Raw genomic sequence first — 25384 nt, 5'->3', positions numbered from 1 at the left:
GTCAAATACCTTCTTCTTTTTTGGGGGGCAGCTTGCAGGCTATCCGGCACATGTTGACAAAGGAGTTGAAGTATCTCTCCAAACTCTCGTCGGTCTTCCTCTCCAGTCGGGCTAAAGTTCTGAAGTGGGACCAGTCAAAGCCTTTCCTCTCGGTGTCGTACACGACCCCAAACGATGACACGGTGCGATAAAAATCGGCCTCTTCTCGACGAGTCCACCTGAAGCATCAAAGAAGACATGGGAGCAGGGTAAGAGTCAGGGTGAGGGGCAGGGTTAAGGATCGATAGGCGCTTTTAACATCGTCATAACATTATCGTACTGCCCTCACAACTTGTCAAAACTTGAGTTATATAAATTAGATAAACTTAACCCTTTATTGTGTTTTCTGTCTGATAAATAAATGACACAATAAAGCAAAAAGATCTTTAACTAAAATAGCAATAAAACTGAAAAGACAACAAGATAATGAAAGATCTGTAAATATTTACACCGCGTGATCAGATATAATTCATATTTATTCAGCGTAGTTATTGTCAACTATATACAATACACTATTCAGTTTAAAATTAGGGGGCCAAATGTGAGAGAATTTCACACTTGATTAACTACCTTGATTTATTTGGTCGGGTTTGACAATGAGGCTTCAAAATAAAAGCACCACATGCAATAAAGAACCCGACGGATAAACTGTTGTTAAATGACCAGATAATGTTACCTATTCTGCCACTCCAGAAACAGAGCGTCCGGCTCTGCTGCGGGCGTGGGACACTGCCTCGGGTCTTCACCCCGCTGCCATGCTAGTGGGCCCCCGATCTGCAGACTCTGAGGAGCTCGGGCTGCTGCTGCCCCCACGCCGAGGAGACCGTCCTGAAGCGGGAAGTCGTGTCTGAACAGAGGCTCACGTCGCAACGTGAACCGCTGGTAGGCTGCGATCAGGCGCCGCAACCGGGCTGTCAGGGTCGGGCCAGCAGGCCAGAGGGGCCGGGCTTGGATGAGGTGAAGCGCCGCCACCCCAGTCCCTGTGCCTGTGGTCTCCGTGGTGACCAAAGTTCCCTCCAGTGTGCACAAGTCTGCTGACGTCTGGGAGTCTGGAGGAAAAACAACGTGTTAGTGCTGGTATGAAGGCCCTTCTAAACGCAGCAGCATGTCCCGCTTGTCTCGGGCAGGCCGCACCCCTTACGCCCCCAGATCCAGTCGCTGAGGTCCAGTGGAGCAACTTCTCAGCTCCCCAATAATAGACTCAGAATAGGCGAGCTGTGCGACCGTCTTCGCTCACTAGAAATCGCCATTATAAAGCCAACAACTAGCCCCGCCCACACGACTCAATCTACTTTTCATATTTTACAATGTATGATTGTACTTTCAGTGTTGGTACCACGTTTTTGTACTGTGCTACAGTTTGCATATGAATGTTCTTAATCGCATCAATATCAAGAGACACGTCTCCACTCCGCGGGACGCAGGCAGTGTCCCTTCAGTGTGGACAGGACGCACTTTGATAAAAGGCGGTGGTCAGATCCCGGATCCACTCCCCTGGCCTGGCGCTGTTCACCTGCTGGATGGATGTTACTGGCAAGTCCCAGCAGCAAACCTGCTCCCGCTCATTTACCAACAACGAGCTGCTGGTTGTCATGGTAACTGTAGAATATATCTCACCTGGACACGTGCTGTCAGGCTCGTCTGTGGTATTTGAGCAGCAGCGAGTTTCTTCTACCTGTCAGGTGTAAAAGAAGACGTATAATCGGTATCGAGACAGAGACCATGTTCCATGACTGTCCCTTCATTCAGCAAACAAACGCAGTACTTCAAAAATATAATCTAGAAAATCAGCAGGATGAAACCTGCCAAAATGTGCACTTTAATTTGTGCACGTGACACATGTCTCTGTTCGCCTACATGCAGCTTCAGCACCAACCTAAATGAGACTATCTAGAGCGGGTAGGAGGGCTGCAACAGCAGTGACTCTGCTGCCTCTCAAGTAAAGGCCCTCACCTTGGTGCTTCCAGATGCATCTGGTCCTCCGTCAGCCCTGCTTTCAGCGGCGTCCCTCACCCCCTCAGCTTTTCCCACACTACCAGCAGAAATGAGACAGTCTGAATGTTCTCATGAGCCTTCAATCTAACACGATGCTAGCTAGAAGGTAAAACTATAGAAATATCCCGTATAAGAGAGGAAACAAGCCATGTCAGATTAGCATGTGTGTGTGTGTGTGGGTGGACTACCTGTCGGCTACGTCGGGGACACCCTCTGCTCCACCCTGTTCAGCGGACAGAGCGGTGACATCTGGCATTCCCACTCTCTCCAGGAAACACAGGTGTGGATCAGCACACATGGCGTTGTAGCGCTCGTAGCCTGGTCGCACATTGAAACACAGACACACACAATCTTCACACTGATCTTCCAAAAGAGGCTGAAAATGGGATAAAAACATCCTCATTTGAAACAAAACGCAGGTGTTCCCAGGTGCCGCCTGAGCTACAACTTGTTGTTGGTGTTAAAGACGAGTCCTCAATGCTAGGAGTCAATGACAATGTATGCAGGGGAGAATGTGTTTATTTTAACTTAATACAAACCAAAATAACTTTATTTCAAAACTGTCCTTTACCACCACCGTCAGATTTATTTAAAAAAATTCCAAAATAATTGTGGAATTTATTTTGGAGAAACAGGAGGGCAGGATTATGTTTTTTCTTACGCGACTTGTCATTTGTTGTGAGGAGGTCTGAGATACCTCCCTCCATATCGGAAAAAAATGGAATTTCTTCATTTGAACTTAGCTCTTCCCTTATTTATAGTTTAGTTTTATATATTCAATCTTAGAAATTAAAAAGAAATGGAAAACACATGATCAAGATATGGTATGATGTAAAAAGGTATTTAAAAACACAATTACTATCACAATTTAACCCAGTTTGGGTTCTTTGTTCCAGGGAGAGCAGATGCAGTATTTAAATTATAGAATTGAAAACAAATTAAAACGTTTTTAAGTTCAGCATTTGTCAAATTTAGATGACATGATGCCCTTCAACAAGCTGAAGTCTACCTTCACAATACTTTCCGCCTAGACACTCTATAGCATTTCTAACACTGTATATGCACACAAAAAACAATGCCTGTCAAAAGAGCAGTGAAACAGCAGTGGACATTTTTACCGTGCTTGTGGACTCCTATAAGGAGAGACTTGTCAGCTTCTGCATCCCACCAGGAAGCTGGGATCTCGATGTAGTCAATGTCGGCTAGCGGCACATCGAGCTTACTGTCAAAAGAAAGAAAATCAGGTGGTCCAGGTCAGGTAGATCTGTGTGGTGACAGAAATAGGCGACTCCAACCTGCCAGGGGCGGAGCCTACTGCCTGTAGGTGACACCTATAGGACTTGGTTTTATTGCTTGCATTATGACTGAATGGCTTCAGCCAGGTTGAATATCTGGACGTCCCCAACAGCCACTCAGAACTCAAGAAGCCTCTAGGATGAGAGGTCAAAAGTCTTCCTGCTGGATTTAAAGTTGACTTTATTCAACGCGGAGCGCTTTCACCAGCACTTCTGGAAGGACAACGGACCATTCCCAAGACAGACAAGTGACATACTCTTCATCTTGTCCTGGGCGTCCTCCCAGACAGACACTGCATAGGGAGGGTCATCCTAACCCCACGCACAGAACACCTCACCTGGCTCCTGGATGTGGAGGAGCAGCAACTCATATATCCAAATTACTCACTATTATCAAAGGCCATTTGATCACAGTCATGTGACCATATAGGTGAGGGTAGAAACATAGAATAGAATAGCACAGACAGAACAGAGGTTTATTGTCATTTGCACACAGAGGATAGTACCGGCACAGGGGAATTTGTATGCATCAAACCTGCTGTAGTAAACCACATGTTTTTAAAAAAAAAACTTCAGAAAATATGACATGGTGGCAGGGCTAGCAGGGTTAGCCAGGTCGACAGGATTAGCCAGGTTGGCAGGGTTATTAACAAAACGACCCCGCAAGAGACAAAACAAGAAAGAATCGAGCCCGTTTCAATGGCTACAGCCGAAACAAAGGAAAAAGAGCAGCACATTTAATTTCAAACATGCAGCGTGGTGGCAGCGTTAGAAGATTGGCTGGGTTATTGATGAAACAAGGTGCTGCTCCATACCTTGCAGGTACACCCTCTAGAGCTTGATTGGCAGCATCACCCAATATCTCCACCTTCAGGTAGTACAACATACGCACTCTCAGCAGCACCCTGTACAGACACGGGGAGAGACGGTTTCATGACAACTTCTCACGCCGAAAGGACGACACACCAGGCAATGAAATAATGTCATTCTGTTTGCTAGCTGCATCTGTCAAATCATTTCCAGGCCACTGCTCACAGATACACATGATGAAAAGACAAGAAAAAACAAACCTGAATGAATAACACCAAGAGCATTATGAGGTATAGCAGCGTGTACTTATTAAAACAATTCAATTCAGTTTTATTTCTACACCAGATCATACCAGAAAGTCATCTCAAGGCACTTTACAGGTGTAGCAAGGAAACACCTGCAGGGAAAGACAGAACCCAACTTGACCCACAAGAGGGATACATTTTCCTCTGTAGCAGGTAGAGGTCGGTGGCCCCGCCTTAATACCCATGTAGAAGCTAGAGTAGACTACACTGTACCACACTATAATACCCATGTAGAAGCTAGAGCAGACTACAATGTACCACACTATAATACCCATGTAGAAGCTAGAGTAGACTACACTGTACCACACTATAATACCCATGTAGAAGCTAGAGTAGACTACAATGTACCACACTATAATACCCATGTAGAAGCTAGAGCAGACTACAATGTACCACACTATAATACCCATGTAGAAGCTAGAGTAGACTACACTGTACCACACTATAATACCCCTGTAGAAGCTAGAGTAGACTACAATGTACCACACTATAATACCCATGTAGAAGCTAGAGTAGACTACAATGTACCACACTATAATACCGTAATTGCTGAACTATTATGCGCACCTGTGAAAAAGCCGCACCCACTGAATTAAAAAATATATATATTTAGTACTAAAATAAGCCGCACATATTCGTAAGCCGCAAGTGCATTGAGACAAATGATATTTAACGGAACACGGCTCGTAACGATATCCGCAGCAGGTCTCCAAGGTGAACAGCCTCTGGCATGTTAGAATAAGGGAAGTCGGCAAATCAGATCCGTAACTTCGGGATAAGGATTGGCTCTAAGGGCTGGGTCGGTCGGGCTGGGGTGCGAAGCGGGGCTGGGCTCGAGCCGCGGCTGGGGGAGCAGTCGCCCCGTCGCCCTCCCCTCTCCGCCCGTCGGAGGCTGCGCGGCGCGCGCGCGCGCCTGGCGGGGTGTCCCTGTCCCCCTTGCCCCCGTGCCCCTCATCCTCCGTCCGCGGGAGCGTGGTGCGGCAGGGGTGGGGACGCCCGGGAGGTCGAGGGGGTGGGTTCCTTCCCCGCTACGCGGCGCGTCCGACGCCGCGTAGCGGATGGCGGACAGGCGGCGGGGACCGGGTACGGCGGTCCGGCGGCGGCGACTCTGGACGAGCGCCGGGCCCTTCTCGCAGATCTCCCCAGCTACGCGCAAGCGGGGCTTTCCCTCCGGGCGGGCGGGCGTTAATTTTGTAACGAAAATAAATAGTCTTTAACGAAACACGGCTCGTAAAGAAAGTGGGAAAATATACGTAAATTTGCCGCGTCGTTGCATAAACCGCAAGGTTCAAAATATTGGAAAAAAGTAGCGGCTTGTACACCGAGAATTACGGTACCCATGTAGAAGCTAGAGTAGACTACACTGTACCACACTATAATACCCATGTAGAAGCTAGAGTAGACTACAATGTACCACACTATAATACCCATGTAGAAGCTAGAGCAGACTACACTGTACCACACTATAATAGTGTGTAGACTCTTGAGTTCGTCTCCGTTTTCTGAAACAGCAAAGTGGCGTGTATCTTTTGTTAAAGTCAGCGACCGCACTTCCTCCATGCAACGCGCGGCATCAGTTCGCAGTTTGGTCTTAAATAGCTGAGATTTAGTTGCTTTTGAGTCTTCTCTCATTTGAAAGTTGTTGAATTCTTGTTTCATGTCTTTCCTAACGTACCTAAATGTCGAATGATGTCATGGTTGCCTTTGCTTAATTCGTAGTCAGGCTTTGGATAGCTCAAGCATAAATAAGTTTTCATCCTTTTCTGAGGATTTATTATAATTTGTGAGTTCCCGTTTCGTCTCCTTGTTATTCTTAGGTCTCCCCAAAACACTCTTGCTTTAGATCCTAATCATTCTGTATCAATGTAGATTAGAATGTGTTAGAATATGGTGTTATTTGAGGTTGTCTATTAATCAATCAGGACAGTTTGCATCATCTTAATCAGTATCTGACGTAGCACCCCTCCTTCATGGTTAACCTGATGGCTCCACTAGAGCAGAGCACTGTTCGCCAGGTTCAAGAGTCTCTGACACGGTGAGTAAACTGACTTGTTGCAGTGTTGTTTGAGGTGTTTCTTGTAGCTCTCGTCCTTCAGCACCGCTTCAGGGTTACAGTGGGCCAGCCAATCAACGTTCTTCACCTCCGGAACATGAAGCTGACTTTTAAGCCTCTTTCCCTTCCGACCTCGAGGAACTGGAGCTGATAATCCTGGGACAAACAGAAAGGGGGTGTCGGGGGGGGGGGGATGATCGAATCACGGCACTTTGACTCAGCTCGTAGCAACATGCCGAAAATGTACGAGCATGAGAAATAATCGGTGCAAGAGTAAAGTAAAACGTCATCATATAAAAGCAGCCAGCAGCATGCCAAAGGGCCTCGTTTATAGCAGGTAGCTTCAGCAAGGGCTGTTTACTGTCTCACAGGATCAAATAGTCTACTGCAATCTCTGATGGTCTTTTTCTAGTTACTAATGTAACACCTGAAAGTCAACAACAACAAGGCTACGGAGAGTCATGCAGCCCATGGTCGGTCCACGACCTCCATCCGACACAGTGGATGGTTTTAAACCGCTACATAGCAGAGGTTGTCAAGTACAGATGCACATGTTCTTGTAATGACCCCCCCGAGGAGGCTAACGGCAAAGCTAATGCTATCGTGCAAATGAGGGGACAAATGCCAACCGGAGTGATTCAGCAGCGCCTGGTCCTGGCCGTCCTTGGTGGGGGAGATCAGGTCCCAAATGAAGCTCTTGATCTTGTCATCACCTTTGTAATGTCGCAGGCAGTAAACCAGCAGAGCCCTGCACAACCAAATTAAACAGGGAAACACTTAAAATGATTCTGGGATTCAGCAATGCGCGTTTAGAACCTTCCTGGAACAGGAGCTGCTTTTCTTACCGACAGATCACCTCCATGTCTCGCTCCGCCAGGTGCCACTTAAAGCGACCGTGGTTCAAAATATCCATCCAACGGCCCCACCTGGACAGACGTGGACAGGAAGTCCAAACAACACGGGGACAAAGCAAGTTGTTCTTTACGCTAGACAAACGGTTCCCACTCAAAACGAAGGATGTGACCATGCACAGACTTTGCTGTCGTTATATTTCGGCTCATTTTTCGTTCATTCTCTAGTTTGAAACAAATCTAATTTACAAACAGAAAATATTAGCTATTAGTAAGTCATTGTAACAATACTTTTATTTGAGATTCAATTTGAATGCTCTCAAATACTCCGCCTATTTGTCTCGGCTAATACGAGGGGCGTGAAGCAGGAAGGCAACACGTCATCCACCCAGCTGCTGACTCTTTAACATTGCCTTTGGGTGCTTTAATCACTCCAAGCTGACGCGCTTATTTTCTTCCACGTCGATGTTGGGTTCTCTGAAGTCGCTATGACTCCACCCACCACCAGGGGCGGGCTCACTTTGCTGTCATGGAAGCTGCTGGGTGGATGAGTGTGTTTTCAGGAGGCCATATACGCAACGTTTTTAACACTTCTCAGGTTCTACCCAAAGATTAGCAGGTTCTTCTCAACCCGGAAGCACTCTGCACGCAGGTACCGCCGGCTGCGTTCGCCCAGGCGCCGGGTTCGGCAAGGCCGCTCTTCGGAGTCACTGTCCAGCTCTGAGAACTCCATCAGCTCATCGTCCTCAAACGAGTTGTAATGACGGGTCTGCTTCCTCACGCGCGGCGTGTCAATCACCAGGGACTCCTGCGTCAGAAGGACAGAAGCAAAGGTAAAAGCTCCGGTGGTAGAAGCACCTGGGGCAGCTCTGCTACCGAGCCGTACACTTGTCATTCCTTCCTTTCATGGAATGACAAGTCTATTCCAGTTGTGTCACCGGATCCGTTGAAGGAGTTACATCTTTGACATCGCTTTGAGATTTAAATGAAAATCATTTACGGGTTATTTTCATAGAGTCCTCATAAATCCCTGGAGTTTCTCCATCCTGCTTAACACATTTTTCCTTTGTCTTTATTGTCCTTCCTTCCTTTTGATACTCTCATGCTCACGACCCCCCAGCAGCGTCGTTAGCCCACGGGACGCTGCTGGACACGGGATTACTGTGGGTCAAAGACAGACACGAAGAGGAGGAGGAAGACGAGTGCATCAGCAGCGAGAGAAGAGGGAATGGAAGATTTTAGGACTGAGCATAGAGACTTTGAATGTTGGGACGATGACGGGAAAAGCTAGAGAGCTGGTGGACATGATGATGAGGAGATCTGCAGTGAGAGCAGAGAGCAGGTAGAGGAGAATCTAGAAGTGGAGGTCTGCTCTAGAAAAGAGGAATGAAGGTGAGCAGGAGTAAAACAGAGTACATGTGTGCAGCACACATCATATTCCAAGGAGCTTCCTGTCTCACCTCATCTGTTAGTCTGTCCATCACCATGGCAAACAAAAAGGGGCTCAGAGCTGATCCCTGGTGCATCCCACCTCTACACTAAACTCCTGTTACTCCTACTGCATATTTCACTACTGTCGTACATGTCCTGAACTACTCTGACATACTTCTCTGCCACTCCAGACTGCCTCATGCAGTACCGCAGTACCTCTCTGGGTACCCTGTCATAGGCTCTCTCTAGATCTCCACAACGCAGCTCCAGGGGAGAGACGGGGACTATATCGGTAGAAAGATGCGGAGGATGGAACTGCCAGGGAACAGGGCTAGAGGACGACCCAGGAGACGATACATGGACGTAGTGAGGGAGGACATGAGAGTGGCTGGTGTTGGGGAGGACAATGCAAAGGAGAGGGTGAAGTGGAGAAGGTTGATTTTCTATGGCGACCCCTCAGGGGACAAGAAGAAACTACAGCAGTAGTAGATCCTACTTGTTCTCCACTTTAATTCTGCTCACAAATCCAGATCCGTTCTCTCACAGTCTCTCCTCCTACCTTCTCAGATTTAGAGTCGATCTCCACGTCGGCGATCTTGGCCCATTTCTGCCAGAAGTTAGGGTCGTCCAGAGAAATGTCTGTCCTGTTGCCAGATGAGATGAAACTGGCCTAAGGAAAGAAATCAGATTTACTCAAACCATTCTGAACGGAGACACCAATTGCAAAGTTACAATCTCTCATTTGATCCAACTTCTGGAATACAGCCCCTGAAACAGCAGTCAGATAATCTGAGACGGGGCTGAGTGATTCAGCAAAACATCAAACAGGTTTTAAATTCCAAATGTGTGACATGATGTTTTGGTATTACAATGAGCCTCCGGTTCCAACAAAGGTCAACAGAACACCACCGATCATTTCACTGTGATTCAGCCTGGATCAAATCTGCCGTGAGGAATTGAAGATTGCCCGGTTCTGTTTAAGGACGATCTTTCCTACCTTAGCAAACGTGGAGCCCTTCCCTTCAGTCTGGATGGTGATGGTCTGAGTTCGTCTCTGAAGTATTTGATCAATGTCTTCCTCACAGAACTTTGAGCCCTCGTCTTCTTCATCCATTAGGGCTCCGTATGCGCCTTTCTTCAACAAGTCCTCTACTTCCATCTTAGAAAGCTGCTGTACCTGCAGTAACAAACGGGCAGCTCGGAAATCATGACAATGAAGCAGATTAACAATCGAACATCCAACAGTATGACAACATCCAGGAGGAGTCAAACACGCAGAGACGTCTCACCCCGTTGAGGCTTCCTTTGCGGTTGATGTCTTGAAGGACGGCTTTGTCCAATCCCAGCTTCAGGCTGGCTTTGTCGAACATTTCCCTCTCGTACGAGTTTCTGGTGATCAATCTGTAGACTTTCACCGCTTTGCTCTGGCCAATCCGATGGCAGCGTGCCTGGGCCTGACATTAAAACCGGTTTATAATGTAGAATTGCTGTAGACCTAAACCAGGCCTCCCAGTATAGTATATTTATGGTAAAATAACTTGCCTGTGTCTTTGAAATTTGACAAAGTGATTACAACAAATTTCACCTCCTAAAATAAAAACATAACAAAAACGTCTTTCTATTTCCTTATAGCAGCGTCTCTTTTTTCAGGTTAATAACCCTGAAGCTGCGCTAAAGTTTACATAAAAAGTCAAGACAAATGGCCAATAGAACGAAAGTCACTCTAACATGCTGAACATCCTTCCTGTCTCTGTCTCTCTGTCCAGCCTGTACAGATCCATCTCTCCCTCTTTACCATCTAGCCCGCTTACAGGTCATCATGTGCCCTCCGTTTGACCTTTGACCTCTACCTTGCGTCTCATCTCCCTGTACTCCTGTCCTCTCAACACTTCTGCACTTCCTGGTTCCACCAGCAGGTCTCCTTATCTCCTTTCCTTCCAGAAGACACACCCACTCCTCTCCTACCTGTCTCCCTCATCACCTTAGCTGTTGTGTTCCAGACTTCTGGAAGCCTCTCTTGTCCACCCAGAGCCTGTCTCACCTCGTCCCTGAAAGCCACACAACACTCTTCGTTCTTCAGCCTCCACCACTTCCTCTTCTTCACCAGTAGAGTCATCTTCCTCACCACCAGCCTATGCTGGCTGGCTACACTCTCTCCTACCACGACCTTACAGTCACCGACCTCGTCTAAACTGCTCCGCCTTGGAGAAATTACGGCCCCACCCAGAAATGAAATACCAGTTCCAAACCTACCAATAAGTCAGAACTATTTGTGTATTATTTCTTAACATCCATTGAGGCACACATTTTATCAGCTGATTTAGTGTCATAAAGGCCACCAGTCTTCCAGATCTCTTATCTGAACTGTTTGTAGAGTTTATGCTATGAAACGTTGAGCGTTCTTGTCTTGTCGCCAGCAGAGATTGTGTTCCTGCTCTCCCAGTTCTCACCTGCAGGTCGTTCTGGGGGTTCCAGTCCGAGTCAAAGATGATGCAGGTGTCTGCAGCAGTGAGGTTGATTCCCAGCCCCCCAGCTCTGGTGCACAGCAGGAAAACGAAGCGGTCCGACTCTGCTTTGCAGAATCTGTCGATAGCAGCTTGCCGCAGGTTTCCTCGCACGCGACCATCAATTCTTTCGTACGTGTAGCTGAGAAAGCAGAAATTAATCAGCTTCTGCAAGAAACAGATTCATTCACAAAAGTTCAAAAATCAGAATTTTACATCTTTGTCTCCTCTTTCCTGCCTTCCTTTAAAGCTGCAGTATGGAAGATGTCCAAAGAACTTTTGTTAAAATTTCATTTTTCAATTTGTCTCTGTCCTCACATAAGACCGTTAAACAAATCAGACCCCCATAAAGTCATGGACAAGAACCCATCAGCCTGCCTCTGAGCCACCGATCAGAGTCAGGAGAAGTGTCCCTGCTGCGTCTCCTCACCGCCTCTGTATCAAGTAGTCCTCCAGGATGTCCAGACAACGGACCATCTGGGAGAACACCAGGACTTTGTGTCCCCCAGCTAGCAGCTTGGGCAACAGCTTGTCTATCAGCACCAGTTTACCGGCTGCCTGGATCATGGCCTGCAGCTGGAAATCCAGAGCACATAAACTGTGGCTCTTCTTGAAGCTTTCCAAAATCTTCTCTTCTGCCCCTAAAAGAAAAGACAAAGAAATTAATGCTTTTCTACTTTAATAGGGATAAAACTAATTGTACCTCTCAGGAATGTAGTTTATATCCAATCAGTAGACATCAGAGGATCAAACTGAACTTTGCTTTCTTTACTGCTCTTTATTGAACATGATATAGCAAAGCTGTGCAGTGTAACTGTGTGCAGTTACAGGTAAGATAAATTCCTATTACAATTGCCCTGGGGGGGCAATATTACAATTTATTATATATATATTACCTGTATATGTATATTGTATATATATGAGTTTATACAGGTTGTATCATGAAGCTAAGGTAGATGAATATTAGATTACACAAATAAAGAGTAGAGTGTAGTGTACATGGAAAATATATATATACAATAGGCTACGCAGAATATTACAGTACAACTGAGTAATGCTTACACAAATATTACTATTCATTCAAAAATGAATAAATAGATACCGGTAAATATATATTAGAAAGGCTGTAGAAAATATATTCCTAAGAACTCTAATACACAGACGTTTATGAAACTAAAGGGTGTCTGGGGGTTCGTCTTTCCGTCCGTCCACTTTTCCGCTTTGTGGGTCGCAGGTGTTGCTAGAGCCTGTCCCAGCTTGCTGCGGGTCAGAGGCGGGGTACACCCTGGACACGTTGCCAGCGCACGGCTAGGCCACAGAGACAGACAAACCTTCACACACTCATACCTACGGGTAATTTAGAGTGATCGATTCACCTCAGCTGCATGTTCTGGGAGGAACCGGGAGAAGCCGGAGACGACCTCCCGACGGAAGACTCTCTCTCTGATTGGTTCAATCTCAGTTGGTGTTTGTAGGACAGACGCGATGCCTCCCCCTTTAAACCCTCACCAGCCATAAGAATACCTGTGCTGTCTCACCTGTGATCAGGTAGGGGTGGTTGCAGCACTTGCGGAGCTCCATCATGGTGTTGATGAGGTTGGGCATGTTGTGCTGGTTCGCTCCTCTGGACAGGAAGGAGAAGTTTTTCTCCAGGATGGCTCGGTAGTATTTCTTCTGAATGTTTGTGAGCTCCACCTGTGAGAGAAGCAGACTTAGTCGGCCCACTCTAATGCCCCTGGTGCTGACGCACACACTTTGGGGTGAAGGGTTAAGGCTTCTTGGGGAGTGGCCCAAGTGTTAAACAGCATGTCAGATCGTCACGGATCCAGTCTCACCAATACAAGTGAAACATATTTAGTGGTTCTAAATGCAGGAGACAGAACGTAAGCATGTGATGCAGACGAAGCCCGACCTCGATGATGGTCTCTTCTTTAGGTGCCAGGTTTTTCTCTACATCGTCTTTCAGTCTCCTCAACATCATTGGTTTCAAAATGGCCTGAAGCTTCTTCACCTGTTGGAGAGAAGCCAGGAAGACAGGAAGTCATCACTTTGGTCCCACAAACAGCAGGGAAACGGGGCCGTGTGCCGCGCCTACCTGCTCATCTGTCTTAAGGTCGCCAAATTCTTCCAGGAAGGTGTTCTCTGACTGGAACTGAAGCGGTTCCAGAAAGTTCAACAGGCTGAACAACTCCTCCACTGAGTTCTGCAGAGGGGTACCGGTCAGCAGAACCTTGTACTCCTGTTTAATATAAAAATACATAAATAAATATATAGATATAATGCGGCTACATTACACATAATACAACATATATATATAAGAGCGCAGTCCTAGGGGCAGCTAGGATCCTGACACAGGTCTGTAATTTGATACCATGTGTTCACTTTTACAGGATAGGACCACCTTATCAATTTGTCTTGGTTTTATTTACACACACATAAAACCACCATCAGCTCTTTCACTTTCACACAAAACGCCATGCCAGTGTAGGAAAGACGCACTTCCCTGATAAATGAGGCAACAGCTGCTCACAGCGAGATCTGATCTGACTGAATCACCTCTCGTACAGCAACACTGACCAGGTTCATGAGTTTCAGTCCCTCCAGCAACTTGCAGTTCCTGTTCTTGAGTCGGTGAGCTTCGTCAATCACCACACAGCGCCAGTGGAGCTTCCTCAACTCCGGACAGTCCGCCATGATCATCTCAAAGGTGGTGATCATTCCGTGAAACTTCAGCACGCTGGGAACGGTGTTGCCCTGTGGTTGGGATGCAGATTGACATTAATAAGGACATACGAGGGCCTTCAAAGGTGGACATGTCTCAATTGTCCCTTCACATTTACCTTCCATTAAAACCTGTATAAAGTATAAAGCTGCATCAACATTGAAACTGTAGAAACATTTTAAGTCACGTTTTCTTCCTTTGGCTTCGAGACCGTCATGCCTCCTCCCAGGTATAAATAAATCAGGTTTTACATAGGGTTAGTGTGATTAGTGTCCTGGTGGGGGCCTGGGTGCGTGTACATCAATCACCGTCTCAAGTACCCACAATACTCACCAACTCCTCTCGCTCTAGCTTAGTGCGTACTCTGCTCTGCTGCTTCCAAAACTTCCCATACAATCCCCCTGTAATTATTAGAACTACTGTAATTATACTATTCAAGACGAATCTCGGTTGATTATTGACTGATGTGAATTTCATCTGGTTCTGATCCAGAATGAGGTCAAGAACAAATATTACATTTTAACATTAAAACCATTTATAGATTCAAGAATCAGTTAAAAATAAACATCAGCTCTGATTCACTTTGACTTTTCATGTTCGGTGTATAAAGATACCAGAACAATCTAGAACCTTCTGGTGCTGATCCAGATCACCAAGTAGACGGTGTAGATCCAGTTAGGAGGGGAACGAGCTGCTTGGGGGAGGTCTGCGCTCTCCTAGGGGTTTTCTAGTTAATTTTGATATTAGTGCTTTTATTAATGATCACTATTGATCTCCGTCCCTTTCATCAGGCCTGGTTTGAGTGTCGTGGAGATAGATGAAAGGCAGGATCAGCGTCTCCTACCCTCTCAATAATCACTATGTGCTCACTGACTGGTTACTGATCCTCACCAGACTCCCTCCAGAAGTGAAACCCGATCCTGGTGGACTGAGCTGAAGGAGGCGGAACACCACGGGGAAAATCAATCGAACGCACGGGGACATCTTGTCATTTTTAGATTGCATTCCTTTGGTCACACAAGCCGGTTTTTCTCACCGTCAGCACCAAACGCTGAGACGCGGAAATAAAAGCCTGGCTGAACTATCCGACTGCAACAAACGTACAAGAATGCAATGAAAAAAGGGCAGATCTCGATACGTGTTGTGTTTGAATAACAGGATTAGTAGATGATCATGCATTACATGGCAAGATTCACCCGACGCCTAGAAAACCCTGGAGCTGCACTGAAACCCAACAGATCAGCCACACCTGGAAGGTGCTCGGTGGTGGCTGCTGTGAACAAGCTGCTCAAACGGGCACACGTTTAAACACTACCTGCGAGTCTCTGTAAAACATCTCGTACTGTAGGATCATCTGCCGGCTGATCTGCGATCCATGATACACAATTACGTTCATGTGCGTCCATGTACGAAACTCCCTCTCCCAGTTGGTGATGGTGGACAGGGGGGCAATTATTAGGAAGGGACCACGGATCCCCATGTTGAAGATCTCAAACAGAAAGGTGATGGACTGGATGGTCTTGCCCAAACCCATCTCGTCTGCCAGGATACAGTTTTTTCTGAAAACAAAAGAAATTCAGATCAATTATATTTTCTCTGACACACGCAGCATTCATAAAGTCTAAAGCGTTAACTTGTGGAAGAAGGGTAGAATATGGGACCTTTAATGTATCGATACTCGGGCTGAAACATCGATACATATCACAGAATCGATAAAATTTCTCTGCTCTATTCATTTTTTTGGTCAGTGAATGAGCCCGACACTACTTAATAAAGTATTTTGAACCTCCCTGGGTTCTTTGACAGTATATCTGGACAGTGTTCACCTGTTGTGCCAGTTGAACAGTAACCAGTTCATTCCCTCCAGCTGGTATTCTCTCAGCTCGTTGCCATCACGGTAATCTCTGGAGAGCTCCAACTTCTGCCATTTTTCCGGAGGCGGGCGCTCCTGCATAACACACACACACACACACACAATTCAATTCAATTCAATTCAGTTTTATTTCTATAGCGCCAGATCACAACAGAAAGTCATCTCAAGGCTCTTTACAGGATTAGCAGGGAAAGACAGAACCCAACTTAACCCACAAGAGCAAGAACTTTGGCAACGGAGGCAAGGAAATCTTCCCTTTAACAGGAAGAAACCTTGGACAGAACCTAGACTCATGGTGGACGGCCATCTGTCTGGACCGGCTGGGTTGAGAAGGAGAGAGACACAGCGGGGACAGAGCAGGACCCAGAGGACAGAGCAGGACCCCGCTGCGGGTGGTCTGTGATTCAGATTTGTTGTGGTAGAGGGTTAGAATGCTGGTGGAACCCAGGCCAGAGTTGTGGTCATTCAGTCTGGACCTAAAGCCACAGCGGACAGACTGAATGTCCAGAATGCAGGAGGGTGGTTGGGTCCTTTCTCTACACTGGGACAATTAGCCATAAGTCTACAATGACGCTCAGCGGGATGCCACCTGTCGTGGCCTGGAGTTCATTCTGAGAACCGATACAGGGTTAAGGAGGCAAACCCAAAAACAGGGAGGCAACTATTTAGCAGTAAGACATGCAGAGACATTCTGCCATCGTAGCAAAGAGGCCAGCGCATGTCAAACAATGGAATAAAACTGCACAATTGTCCTCTTCTGAATGTTTGAACTCACCGTGTGTCTGAGGTATGTTGGCAGTTTCTGGATCTCCTCGTACTCCTTTATCTTTTCAGGGTCCAAGTCCTCCTGCAGCTCCCACGTCGCCTCCTCGTATGAGAGACTGCACCATTTAACCAGGTAATGGGTCACCTCCTAAATAACAGAGAACAATTCAAAAAGCTGTCGGACTACCAGCACAGACCTCCCCCAAGCAGCTCACGCCCCTCCTAACTGGATCCATACCGTCCACATGGTGATCTGGATCAGCACCAGACGGTTCTAGATTGTTCTGGTATCTTTATGCACCGAACATGAAAAGTCAAAGTGAATCAGAGTTGATGTTTATTTTTAACTGATTCTTGAATCCATAAATGGGTTTAATGTTAAAATGTAATATTTGTTCCTGACCTCATTCTGGATCAGAACCAGAAGATATATTCCATGATGGTTCAGATCGGACCCCTTTATTTTGGAGAGTGAATTGAATGCAGACTTTACAAGGTAGGATTGTTTTTTAAGGCCTCAATTATATGTAAATGGAGAAATCCAGATGTTTTAGTATCCAGACGGGTATCCGGGTCGCTGTCAGAATTTAATGGATCTAAGATGGACCAAAACCGATCTTCAGATTTTATTCATCCAGATGTTTTTACCTAATCCTGCTAACAAACAAGCAAACAGTCAAAAAGAACCTCCACACACACACACACACACACACACAGTTGTGAGGATGAGACAGGAACCAACCTCTCCAGTCTCGGTGTCCGTGGTAACAGCCACCTCCAGCACTCTGTCCACCTCCACATAGTCTGGGTTAAACAAGTCCTCATCAGGCTGGAAGACGGGACAAAGACATGGAAGGACCGAATGGAACATCATTGTTACCGGGTATTACTCATGAATGCACAGTTACAAAATATCAGAATGTATTTACCACTTCCGCTTCTTCATCCAGTTGTCCTACTGCTCAATGCTATATTAACGTATTTAAATACTGTAGGTTATCTTGCCTTGACATTTGTCAATAATGGCGCCCCAAACATGCTTAAACTGCTCTGGACCAACTTCTCTGGTTAATCCTCAAGATGATTCTAAAATATTTGAATGAAGGCAAAACTTATGCGTGATCGGGTACTCTACCGGGTAACACTACATGTCATGGCCAACGTGTTGCCATGGTTACCGTATGTTACCTAGCCCATCTCTGACTGGCTTCGCTATGAATTGTGGTAGGTGATAATTCGACTCGTCACCAGCTGGGCCCTGCTAGTAAAGGACAGGAAGTGCTTGGGTCACCTCGGTGAACAGGTGCTTCATCTGGGCCTGCTTCGTCCTGAAGCGTTTAATCTTCTGGTGGATTCGGGGGTCTTTCTCCAGCTCCTCCAGGGTGGCCCACTTACAGTGCAGGAAGGAACTGAAAAGCCACACAACAGCAAATCTGGTATTTTTTTTAGTGTCTGTATTTTGCCTGTTGGCAACTGTTTAAAAATAAAATCCTTCGTAGCCCTCTTCTCAGTACAGCAAAGCTACTATCCGACTTACGGTCACCCGTACGTAGCACCGGTACCGGTCCGTAAGACTTCTGTGAGTTTGTTTTTATTAAATTACCCCACCCACAGAGAAATAGCCCAGCCGGAAACCGGCCCGAGGCAGGAAGAGGGCTGGGTAAAGTCTATCCGTCAAGCCGGCCATTTCGTTTTGTCCGACTTGCGTCCAGACGGCCGGAACCGTTCTCCGTAGTAACCCGGATAGGACCCGTCTACATTCACGCCGCTGTAACGTTCAGGTTGTTGCTACCCGTCTATTTGGTTTCAAGAACTGAGAATGAGGTCCAGGTGAAATGTGGAAGCTGGAACACGTTCTGGCGTAACGTTGAGTTAGAGCAGCTTCGATACAATCCCAACCGAGAAATGATGAAGCCGAACATGCAAACACTCACAAATTCCTGTACTTGACATAGAACTCCTCGTTCTCCTCTGCTCGGTTCTCAGATGAAAAAGTCTGGAAGGAGAGAGAGAGATGAAGCGAGTCACGTACTGCCCAGGCCAACAACCACTCCGCTGTGTAGTACTGCGTTTAGTACTGCACGGTGGGGCAGGAACTGTGATGTAAAAATGACCCCCCCCCTGTTTATCTTCTGCACAATGAAAGAGGAGACATGTTTTCTTTTTTCATTTTAAATGGTATTTGAGTTACGAAAAAAAAAAATCCATTGAAATTATCTGAATTAATCCATTACAGCGCCTCAAAAACACACCCCAATTTCTGGTTACGATTTTTTGATTAACAAAAAATATATACGAGTAAACAAACATCGTATACAAACACTGCGCTGGTGGGTGTCTTAGCTTTAGCGCGCAGCCTAAAGACAACTCTGTGGACAGATTCGTCCTCCGAAGCAGCGGCTGGTCTGTCCACTGCTTTGGGTGTGAATGGACACACAATGTCTTCAGGGACCGCATTCCTTGAAGACATTGTGTGTGTGTGTGTGTGGGATGTGTTCGTTCTTCTGCACCTCTTTCTTCACCGTTCTGGAAGACAGAATCTTCTCTATGATGTTCGCCTCGTCCTCCGGTGGTTCCTGAGGGACAGAAGACCGAAGATCAGTTCTCGACAGAGGACAGAGTAGTGAAGCTACGAGGACGTCTTCAACCCAGGATTCCAGCCAGATCAGATCAGATCAGATCGATCGATACTTTGTTGATCCCAAAGGAAGTTTAGGTGAATATTAGATGAAGGTCATAGTAATAAATATGAAGGACTACTTCCAGGATTCCCAGAAGGGGACACAGGACCTTGTTCTGTCCGGGTCGCTGTGGAAGGTGGACCTCTGACTGGCGCTGCCTGGGCCCGGTGCTCCACTGGCCACCGTCGCCATCCTGATGCTGAGCTGTTCCTTAAATAAACGCCCGGTTATGGCGACTGGGGGCTCGCCTGGGAAGCCCCCCCCCCCCCCCCATGCAGCCACGTTCAGTTACCTTCATGTGCTGCCAAGCTCCAGAACAAGTTTGATTTTAACTGTGCTCAGCAGCACATGAAGGTGGATCTAGTAGCATCGTCTCTCCCTTTTCCGACGGGAGCAATTATTCCCTGTACACGGAATAATCGGGACAAACCGAGTGTCCCAGCGATTCGGGAGATTAAAGGCTTTTTCACCTGGACCAACTTCTATTTGAAACACGGAACGCCCTCCACGCGGTTCAGGAGCGAAGCTCGCCCCAACGCTGAGCAGGCAGAGGGAATACTTTACATTCTTTGAGATTCAGGCTGAGCGCCGGCTGCTCCATGAAGCACCTTTTAGACGCCAATAATCGATACAACGGAAATTGTATAAATGAGTTATTCTTTCTGTGCGACCCGGTAACAAAGGCTCACGGACCGGTTGGGGACCACTGGTCTAAATGATGGCCCCTCAAAGGTTCCTCATTGGCAGCCCAACATGCAGACGCTGAACGCCGTGCGTCCTTCCTTACCTCGGCCTGCCACGCCAGCGCGGTGGCATTGAGCGCCGAGATGCGCCCGGCTCCGAGGACAGCGATCGTCTCTCCGTCGTCGTCTACCACCTTAAAGTCTAAATCCTCATTGTATTTCCTTCTCTTGACCTGCCGTCCGGAACGCCGCTTCTAAAGAGTAAGAGGCGAGGTGGTGAATGAAGAAGATGAGAAGAGGAAGAATAAGGTTAGAGAAGAAATGGAGAAGTTAGAAGTTTCTAACATGGAAAATGGTCATTAAAAATAGGTCTGGAATTGTATTACAGGTGTTATTTTCTTCTCCTTTGGCATCCAATATTATTAAACCTATATTTGCAGTAAAATCGGTCCTTGATTTTAAACCATTTCTCTTGTTTCACGGGTCAAATATTGCCACAGACTGACGCTGTTATCAAATTTGCTACGCCGCTTGTCAAATGTTAGAATGTTACACGTCAACGTTTGATGCATCTGGAAAACATCTACTGTGTCACTCATTCAGACTGACTGGTGCTAAAGCTTAGCTACTGTCTGCAGCACAGGGACCGTCTCCCTGGAGACGTCCCGAGGGCCGCGGCCAGACTTCAGCATGCAACCGACTGGAAGGTTGAACAGCTGTGCCGACCCCTGGTGGGACAAGCAGAAAGAGGAGGAAGACGGTGGCGTGTCTCCGGTCTTCATGTCCATTCACCATATTATCCTGGCTGTCCTCTCCACCCATGTCAAGTGCCGACAGCGAGGCAGCGTCATCACTCGTGGCCCCCTCCTGGACAGCCTGCATCTGGCTTCTCCTCTTCCCCTTCTTCTTTCCCACTGGTGCCAAGTTGGGAACTCTATGAGAAGATTTTTAATGAATAACTGGCTGCTCCCCGATGACACAGACATTTTCTCGTCCATTTTTTCTCACCTTATTTCCCGATCAGAACCACAGACCAACCACTGACACATTCCAACTCTGGCTAGCATACAAAATAAACCCCTCCTCTTTCCTTCAGGAAAGGACGGGAAGAACTGGATTATATAATAATAAAAATAATAAAATAAGATACATGGACGTAGTGAGGGAGGACATGAGAGTGGCTGGTGTTGGGGAGGACGATGCAAAGGACAGGGTGAAGTGGAGAAGGTTGGGTTGCTGTGGCGACCCCTCGGGGGGACAATAATTTAGGGTCTTATTTCCAATCAGTCCATGACCACGGTAGGTTATGGCCCTTAAAACTTACCAATCACATACACCACCATCCTTGGTGAATGCTGAACATGAAAACTGCCCACACAGAACCCAGGGGTGCCGTTCTGTTGGCTGTGTGGGTGTCTTATGCAGGAAATGTCATACACATGCTCATAGTGAGAACAACGGGCCTATGAACAGAGGATCCTCTTACAGAGGTGTTCGGTGGGCCAGGTATGACTATCTCAGAAACAACGCGAGAAACCCCGGGTTAGTATAGTCACAGGCGTCCAAAGAAACGCACCATTTTACTGTGACGGCTGGTGGACTGTCATGTTATTCTTTGATTCTTAGTTGAGCAACATCACTGGATTGTTCGAGCACAACAGTCTCTTCTCATTTCCTTTGCCCTTTGCCTTACTCTCATTATGGTATCTTCAGAATCGGAGTATCTTACCTCAGTTTGCGACCCCTCTGTTTGGGCATCGAGTTGATTGTTGTCTTCCTATCGACTTGCCTTGGAAGGCTCGAGAGGTGGCCTTGAGTCAGACGAGGTACTATTTGGAATAGAGGTGAAAAAGATGAGACATGGCCATGAGTGAGTCAAACTACCATCCTTTAAAAGTCTTCAAGGTAACTTTAGTCTATCGTATGTTTTCCCATCTTTCTGACTCCTGACAAAAGGCAGGACATTTCTGTAGAAAAGGCTGCACTATCGTTTCATTGAGCAAACCATTTTTCAATTATTCAGACCGCCTGTCTGGAACAAGCGTCATCATCAAGCGTTCCCTGAACTCAGACCAGTTTCGGGAGGCGGAGTCTGTCGCCTGGTCGAAGCTGGGATGGGCTACAGAGCTCTCACACCTACTGAGGAAACACAGCACCTTTCCAACACAGCACAGCCCCACCCCCACACAGGAACGGCGGGGGCCGCTTTCATTTAACGTCAAGGAGGTGCATCCATTTTTAAAGGCTCGACGCAGACAGTTGTCCACAGTATCAAATTTTATTTTTTCTGCAGAACTGGAAGAACACACTGGAATCTCTGGGAGTTCAATCTAGTCTGGAGTTAAATGGACAACTGGACGACGATTCGGGCTGGACTCTGACCCACATACACAATTACTGACTTCATTCAGCATTTAATTCCACCATTCTCGTCTATATAAGGGCAGCGCCTCGGATTCTATTGATGCTTTATCAATTCTCTCTCTTCTTTCTCTTATATGGACCAGTCTTGTAACGCTGTTGCACCATTGTACACGGTATTATGGTTTGTTGGAAGTTGGATAAAATAAAAACGTGTAAATAAATAACAAATAAGATCTTTTTTTTAAAATGCAAGATGAGGCTTTCTTTGAACATGTAACAAACTACAACTCTAAGAAATGTAAAGATGTATCATCATTGATTAATTAATCGATGATTCCGTCCATTTTGGGAGCCGATCAGTTTCCCTGATTTCCTGCGTAATCTCAAGCACAATAAGGCGGAGTCAGGATGTAAGGGAGCAGCTTAGAACAGTCAGCAACAAATAGCAAACAATCCCCCCCCCCAATCAGCCTATCGATACCCCCCCACCAGCTTGCACGTCTCGACCCCCCCGTACACAAAGAGCTCACTGTGAAGACACTGTACCTTCATTGATGGGCAGCGGAGGCAGAACTTTGATCTTGGGCTTCCTTCCTCTTTTGCCCGGCACCTTGGCCGGTTCTGGGGCAACAGCAGTGCCTGCTGCTGCTTTGCCCCATGCCACGTTCTTCATTTCTACCCCAGTGCATTGCTTGCCCTCCTTCCCCTTGGTCCTATGCCCTTTTCGCTCCTTGCTCTTCCTCGGTGTAACTACCGTCACCTCCTTTCGTTTCTTTGCTGTGCTGGTTTCCTTTTCCTGCACCTCCCCTTCCATTCGGTCCTTTTTCTTTCGCTTCTTCTTCAATCTTCCCCCTCCATCATCATCCTCCTCACTAAGAGAAGAATGATGCTGCAGGCTTCCTCCAGAGTTCTGGGATGCATGGGCCCCCACTACAATGCAGTGATTGGATGTTGCCGTGCCGCCAACAGGGGTGACGAGTTGAAGCTGGTCCTTAGGTCCCACAATCAGGTGACCCCGAGGGATTGTGGGAACCGTAGTTTGTGTGTTACTGTTTTTGTCAGGTGCTGCATCGGAGGCCAAGGGTGTCGGGCGCTTCAGTAGACCAGTGAACATCTGAAAGAGATTTATCCCAGTACAATGTCGTTTTCTTCTCATGCAACCATTTTATGCAGATAGCGTATGGGGGCGGTGGCACAGGCGTCTTTGGGTGACCAGAAAAGCAACGCATTATTATTATCATACCTTAAATGCCGGTACAGAACAGCACATTCACCGCTAATACTACAAATCCCATAATGCCATTTATTTCATTTGACGTTATATATTTACACTGTTGTTTTATATATATTGCAGCAACTCTATTTTTCTTTTGATGTGGCCTTATTGTTTACCTATTTATTGTGCATTTTAATGTGCAAAAAAAAATATTTTTTGCGGCGTGCACGGGTGGGGTGGGGGCCCCAGGGATTTCTTGCTTGGAGTCCCAAGAGACCCTAGCAACGCCACTGTATATATAAACACATATTTGGTATAATATAACACATGGAATTACAGCAACAAACAAATCTAAATTCAGTTTTGTTTGTTTTCGTGATAAATTCATATTTGAGCAGTCATGTGACGTTACGATGCGTGCCGTGACGTTACTAAACTCAAGTCAGTTAAAAAAAATGTTTGCCCCCCCCCCTGGCACAAATGTCAAACTCCACCCAGGATGCAGGTATCTGGCTTGGGCACATCAGATTAGATCAGTGTGTTGCAAACTGAGCAGTAATTAACGCTTTCTTCATGCACTTTCTCTTGCTACTCCAAGGCTTGAATGGTTGGTTCATTCATTGTTATTTTATTTTCACATTTATTAGCCTGTGGAAAAGTTTATTTTCATATTTACCTCAGAAGGCTGCAAAAAAAAACAAAAAAAACATACAATTTCTATTTAAAATGCAATTTTTTAATTTGAAATTCGATTTTGCATGTCTTCATGATTAAATTACGAAAGCCTTCTTCCATACTCAATGTTAAAGCAGAACTTGTTTGGGTCCATATTAAAGGTTCATTACAACGTTGGCCCGTGGCTTTGATTCATTTGAACTTCTGGCCCACTGTGCATTTGAGTTTGACACCCCTGCTTTAAAGGGACATCGTCTGTGAATGGACATTTCTTGGACTTGTTTTTCCTATTAAGAGTTTTGAGCCAGCTATAGCAACACCTTCACATTGCAGGAAGGGGGGGGGGGTCAGAGTTCTCTCCTTAATACAGTAACACCTTGATACACGAGTAAAATCCGTTCCTGTTTCCCACGTAAAATCACTGAAAACAATTGTATCCGTTTTGGCGTCTGAAAACACTCAGACTGTTTTATAGATACACACAATCGTAATAAACGATTGTAGTAAATATGTTATTTTTACTGCCGCTTCTGTGGAATTGTATGGCAGATGGAGCTAATCTCATTGTGTACCTGTTAGACAATGAGAATAAAGGCTTTCTATTTCTATTTCTCCTGTTAGAGGGGCCCATTTCATTGTGTGTGTGTGTGTGTGTGTGTAATACTAACCTGCTGCTTGTTCTTCTTGTGTATTTTCATCTTCTAACCCTTAACTGCATCTATTAAGACAAGAAGACATGATTCGTATTACTTCAATAAAAGAACAAAAAACAAACACCAACAATGAAACATCAGTAAACCAGTGAGCATTTTATTTTTATCGCTGCAGGATTAGAAAGAAGGGAAGACAGCGAACCAATTCAAACTCACTGCTGACCTCTGTCTATTACACAGTTATTAACCAGTTATAAGCCAGCTCTCGTGAGCAGCACCTTGTGTCCGGGCGGTTCTAGATGCATCTTGGTGTTGTTGTACCTTCAGCAGCTGGTACCTACAAGAACACGGGCGGATAAACAACCTGTGTTTTATATTACTAACTCAGATAAAGTAATATTTCCTCTTTGATTACGTCTCAGAATAATTGGTGGAATAATCATCAATTATTCCATCCACTGCGCCACCG

General features: G+C 46.2%; 1 protein-coding gene across 1 annotated transcript in view; it reads right to left on the bottom strand.

The window, feature by feature from the left end:
* Positions 1-24960, bottom strand: part of chd6 (chromodomain helicase DNA binding protein 6) — a 35621-nt gene extending 10661 nt beyond the window's left edge. Inside the window, exons 1-32 of the mRNA XM_068742005.1 lie at positions 24931-24960; positions 22918-23485; positions 21737-21836; positions 20800-20941; positions 20112-20261; positions 19154-19219; positions 18578-18639; positions 17935-18052; positions 17386-17472; positions 16654-16791; positions 15832-15953; positions 15321-15564; positions 13861-14037; positions 13379-13522; positions 13196-13294; positions 12822-12978; positions 11714-11924; positions 11230-11425; positions 10069-10233; positions 9777-9956; positions 9339-9449; positions 7954-8156; positions 7343-7423; positions 7127-7245; positions 6494-6653; positions 4145-4234; positions 3153-3256; positions 2223-2352; positions 1993-2071; positions 1657-1714; positions 716-1088; positions 10-218 (exon numbers count right to left, since the gene is read on the bottom strand). Coding sequence (XP_068598106.1) covers positions 10-218; positions 716-1088; positions 1657-1714; positions 1993-2071; positions 2223-2352; positions 3153-3256; positions 4145-4234; positions 6494-6653; positions 7127-7245; positions 7343-7423; positions 7954-8156; positions 9339-9449; positions 9777-9956; positions 10069-10233; positions 11230-11425; positions 11714-11924; positions 12822-12978; positions 13196-13294; positions 13379-13522; positions 13861-14037; positions 15321-15564; positions 15832-15953; positions 16654-16791; positions 17386-17472; positions 17935-18052; positions 18578-18639; positions 19154-19219; positions 20112-20261; positions 20800-20941; positions 21737-21836; positions 22918-23485; positions 24931-24960 — 4873 coding nt within the window. The remainder of the gene's footprint in view (positions 1-9; positions 219-715; positions 1089-1656; positions 1715-1992; positions 2072-2222; positions 2353-3152; positions 3257-4144; positions 4235-6493; positions 6654-7126; positions 7246-7342; positions 7424-7953; positions 8157-9338; positions 9450-9776; positions 9957-10068; positions 10234-11229; positions 11426-11713; positions 11925-12821; positions 12979-13195; positions 13295-13378; positions 13523-13860; positions 14038-15320; positions 15565-15831; positions 15954-16653; positions 16792-17385; positions 17473-17934; positions 18053-18577; positions 18640-19153; positions 19220-20111; positions 20262-20799; positions 20942-21736; positions 21837-22917; positions 23486-24930) is intronic.
* Positions 24961-25384: the final 424 nt, after the last annotated feature.

The sequence above is a fragment of the Brachionichthys hirsutus genome, chromosome 8 (assembly GCF_040956055.1).
Source record: "Brachionichthys hirsutus isolate HB-005 chromosome 8, CSIRO-AGI_Bhir_v1, whole genome shotgun sequence".
Taxonomy (NCBI): Eukaryota; Metazoa; Chordata; class Actinopteri; order Lophiiformes; family Brachionichthyidae; genus Brachionichthys; species Brachionichthys hirsutus.
Note: the sequence above shows the minus strand (reverse complement) of the source record. Positions and strands in the feature narration are given on the sequence as shown.